This window comes from Colobus angolensis, unplaced genomic scaffold (assembly GCF_000951035.1).
Source record: "Colobus angolensis palliatus isolate OR3802 unplaced genomic scaffold, Cang.pa_1.0 Scaffold22, whole genome shotgun sequence".
In the NCBI taxonomy this organism is placed as follows: domain Eukaryota; kingdom Metazoa; phylum Chordata; class Mammalia; order Primates; family Cercopithecidae; genus Colobus; species Colobus angolensis.
The window spans coordinates 5665942-5670389 of NW_012115377.1; the positions used below are offsets into that span (position 1 = coordinate 5665942).

General features: G+C 55.5%; 1 protein-coding gene across 1 annotated transcript in view; it reads right to left on the reverse strand.

Annotated features, from left to right (window-relative positions):
- The window catches only part of FBN3 (fibrillin 3), a 101863-nt gene that overhangs the window by 54549 nt on the left and 42866 nt on the right, over positions 1-4448 (reverse strand). The window contains exons 25-29 of the mRNA XM_011943601.1: positions 3856-3981; positions 2119-2244; positions 1846-1968; positions 1350-1475; positions 159-284 (exon numbers count right to left, since the gene is read on the reverse strand). Of these exons, the coding sequence (XP_011798991.1) occupies positions 159-284; positions 1350-1475; positions 1846-1968; positions 2119-2244; positions 3856-3981 (627 nt within the window). The remainder of the gene's footprint in view (positions 1-158; positions 285-1349; positions 1476-1845; positions 1969-2118; positions 2245-3855; positions 3982-4448) is intronic.

Genomic DNA, 4448 nt, shown 5'->3' on the forward strand with positions numbered 1-4448 from the left:
TGAGCCACCGTGCCCGGCCTCTGTTCTTGCTTTAACACAAGAAGCCATCCGTGGAAATCTATGAGAATGAATTCTGGCTGCCCTCGGCATGAATCTGCCTGATTCCCAAAATGGCCCCGGGGAGTCTTCTCTGCCTGCACCGCTGACCGCCGGCTCACCAGAGCAGCCCGTGGCCCCCTTCCTGACCATGTAGCCCAGCTGACAGTGGCAGACAAAGGAACCCTTCGTGTTCTCGCAGTCCCCGTGGAGGCAGATGTGAGGGTTCAGGTCACACTCATCCACATCTGTTGGGGAAGAAAGCGTGAGGTCTGAGGACTGGGTGCAGGGGTGACGGGAGAGGAAGTGGGTGAGGGTGGGTGCAGGGGTGGGAAGAGGGAGAGGGAAGAGGAAGTGGGTGAGGGTGAGAGGGAGAGCCCCAGCATTCCTGACTATCCCGCCACACAGGTCCTCTCTGCTAGGACTCTCTTTCTTTTCTCCAGGGGCGGGGAGCTCCCTCTGTGTCCACTACTGGGCAATTGGGAGTGTTTTGTGAGCCTTTCACAGTGCACATTCCAAAGAACACACCAGGAATGTGTTTCCAAAAGTATTTTATGGTCAAATACGTTTAGAGAAGGCTGAGATCCACAAAGCTAACCAGCGTTTCCTCCTGCAGGACTTTCCAGAGTCTTTATGCCAATATGCACAGTGGATCTGCAACAGGGGCATGGAGCAGAACGCATTCCCTAAATGCATTTGTTCACAAGGCCCATGGCTGAGACTTGCTTGCTCTCTGAGACTCTTATAAACTGAAACTCTCTAAGCTCTTTAAGCTTCACTCGGTTTCTTGGGCAGGAGTTACATTGTTACTTCCTGGAACTTCCACACACAGGCCTCAGCTTTGTCCCGATAGGGCACCCAGCACACAACAGGACAACCTGTAGCTAGGTGAGGACAGCAATCGCCACCTTAGAGAACACAGTTCTGAGTCTCTTTCCTGCCTTGTCCACTGTCCTCTGCCAGAAACCCCTTTGTCTTCGGTGATCTTAACGCACAGACCTTGAACAGGACACAATCCTCCGATAGGTGGAGCATATGTCGTGTTAAACAAATGTCATTTAAAAGAGCAAGGTGTGGGGAATTCTGCTTCTGTCCCATAAATGGGATCTCACGGGCTTTGGGGAGCAGACTTGGGATACTGGGGACACTTAAGTGGAAAACCAAGTGCTGTTACAAAGCCTCATCTCCCTACCCACAAATGGCAGGGGTGGGGTCCAGCACTGGTCATTGTCGTGCCTATGTACCACCTTGTGGAAGACCTGGTGTGTGAATTCTGACACCGCCTCCTCCACCCCGCCATCCCGGCTCCTCACCAACACATGTCCTCATGTCTGGCGTGGCCACGAAGCCATCATAGCACAGGCAGCGGTGACCACCCAGCACGTTGGTACAGTGGCCTTGGTCACAAACACTGGGGTTCTCTTCACACTCATCCACGTCTGGGGGAGCAGGGTTGGGAACTGTGCTTAGCTTTGCCCTGATAGACCACCCAGTACACATCTGCTCCCCCAGGCCCCAGGACGACCTGCAGCCAGGTGAGGACAGCGATGGTCACTCAAGCAGTCTGGGGGCGCTCAGGCAATTCTGAGTTTGTTTTCCACCTTATTCACCCTCCTCTGCAAAAACCCCAGGGGCTCTCCCACAGGGTGAGCAGCCTGCCTGGGGCCAGGACCACAAGCCAGGCAGGGGGTGCCTCAGGTCTGCTTGGCTTCACTATGCTGTGCTGGGCTCTGGGCCAGTGTAGGACCCGGCCAGCACCTCCTCCTCACCCCCCACGCCAGGCAGTGGGAAGAGGTTGTGCCCACCTACCTGCACATGCCCTTCCGTTGGGCATCAGCGAGTAGCCCTGCCCACAGCTGCACCGGTAGCTGCCCTCAGTGTTAATACAGTACACGTCACACCCACCATTCTGGACCCGGCATTCGTTGATGTCTGCAGGATGCAGGGCAGACAGGGGCTGGGGCTGGGGGGAGGGGGCTGGTTTGGGGGTGGGAGCAGAGTGGAGTTGAGGACAGGAGGGGCTGCCACTATGGCTGGGGATGCAGTTGGTGCCCAGGGCCCAGCAGGTGGGCACAGTCTCACCCACGCAGCCTTGGCGGTCTGGTGTGCCCTGGAAGCCGGCATGGCAGGAGCACTGGAAGGCACCGATGACATTGACACAGTGGCCGTGGGGACACAGGCCATCCCTCAGGGAGCACTCATCGATGTCTGTGGGGGAGTGCAGATGAAAGACAAGCCTGTGCCCCATCTGCCGTCTGTGTGACCGTGAGACACACCGGGGCACACATGTGCACGCTAAGCAGCTCACGCTGCCGACACTGGCATAGCCCCGCATGTGCCTGTCCATACACTCGCATTCACTCACATGCAAATACACACACTCTCCTATAAACACAGACACCCAGATACACACCACACGTGCCTGCTCACACGGACTCACAAACACACCCCGGCACCCACTCACGTGTGAACACACTCGCCCTTGACAGACACACACAGGCACACTCAGATACACACTCACACTCGGGGGCGCACTCCTAAATTCACAACACACCTTATATCCACTTGCATACAAATACACTCACCCGTGTGTAAAGACACATCCACACCCGGGACACACTCACACCCATGTGCACACACAGACACACAAACACCCACATGCACAAACACACACACACACCCCTGTGCACACTCAGACACACACATAAACACACCCTCAAACCCACCTGTCCTTGCACAAACACACGTCCACACCCAGACAGCCACACCCAGAGGTACACCCACACATACCCACTCACAAACACATCCTCACACCCACTCACACACAGACACACCTCCCTTTATAAACATGCATTTGCATCCAACTACACATCACATTCTCTTGCACACACGCACACAGACTTACATACAAACACAACCACTCAGAAATTAGCCAGGCATGCCTGGGTGTGGTGGCTCACGCCTGTAATCCCAGCACTTTGGGAGGCCGAGGCGGGCGGATCATGAGGTCAGGAGATTGAGACCATCCTGCATAACACGGTGAAACCCCGTCTCTAAATATACAAAAAAAAAATTAGCCGAGTGTGGTGGTGGGCACCTGTAGTCACAGTTCCTTGGGAGGCTGAGGCAGGAGAATGGCGTGAGCCCAGGAGGCGGAGCTTGCAGTGAGCCAAGATGGCAGCCACTGCACTCCACCCTGGGCGACAGAGTGAGACTCTGTCTCAATAAATAAATAAATAAATAAATAAGCCAGGCATGGTGGCGCATGTCTGTGGTTCCACCTACTTGGGAGGCTGAGGTGGGAGGATCACCTGAGCCCAGGAGGTGGAGGCTGCAGTGAGCTGTGATCGCGCCACTGCAGCCCAGACTGGACAACAGACTGGGACCCTGTGTCAAACAAAACAAAATGAAACACACACACAAACACACTTACCCTTGGTAGATACATTCATATCCAAATACTCAAACCGTCTTGCGTGTTCACATAGATGCACACACACTCACACCTACTCACATGCAAACACTCCCCATTGTACAGACACACACACAGTCACACAAATGCACAAACGCCTGCCGTTTTACAGACACTCACGCATGTGCGTGTTCATCTAGACACACAAACACACTCCTGCCACCTTGCATATAAACCCACTTACACACACAAGTACACACTGACACACACTTGCACGCTCACACACTGGCCTCAGGGAGACAGATACACATGCCCACCCTCTCATTCATCCAGCCAACATTCACCAGACACCCACTTTCACACACACGGGCTCACACTCACACTCGCACACCTGGATGCACACTCACCCTCACAGGCAGTGCCCTCGGCCGTCAGCTCGTGCCCAGGGGGACACTGGCATTTGTAGCTCCCATCCGTGTTGGTGCAAGTGCCTCCCCGGCAGAGCAGTGGGTCCCTTGCACACTCGTCCACGTCTGAAGGTTTGTGTGGAAAGAGAACAGGTGTGAAGGTGCTGACACAGGGAGGGGGCCATGAGGCTCATGCTGGCTTCTCCCCGCCACCTCCCCAGCCCCCTTCACCCCAGCGGGAGCCAGGAGAGCCTGGGGGCTGTGGGCTGGGATGACCCAGGGGAGTGGGGTCTGCACCAGGAGCAGAGACCAGCCAGATGGGGAAGGAGGCTGAGATTCTCAGAAGAACAAAGGCCATGAAGTTGACACTCTTGGTGCCACTAGAAAAGGCACTAAGAAGCCCTCCTCCACACCCTGCAGGACACACCAGAAAGCTGAGACTCAGTCCTGCCAGGACTCAGGGCAGGGAGCAGGCAGCCTCACCATGGCCTCATCACTCTTTTTTTTTTTTTTGAGACAGAGTCTCGCTCTGTCACCCAGGCTGGAGTGCAGTGGCCGGATCTCAGCTCACTGCAAGCTCCGCCTCCCGGGTT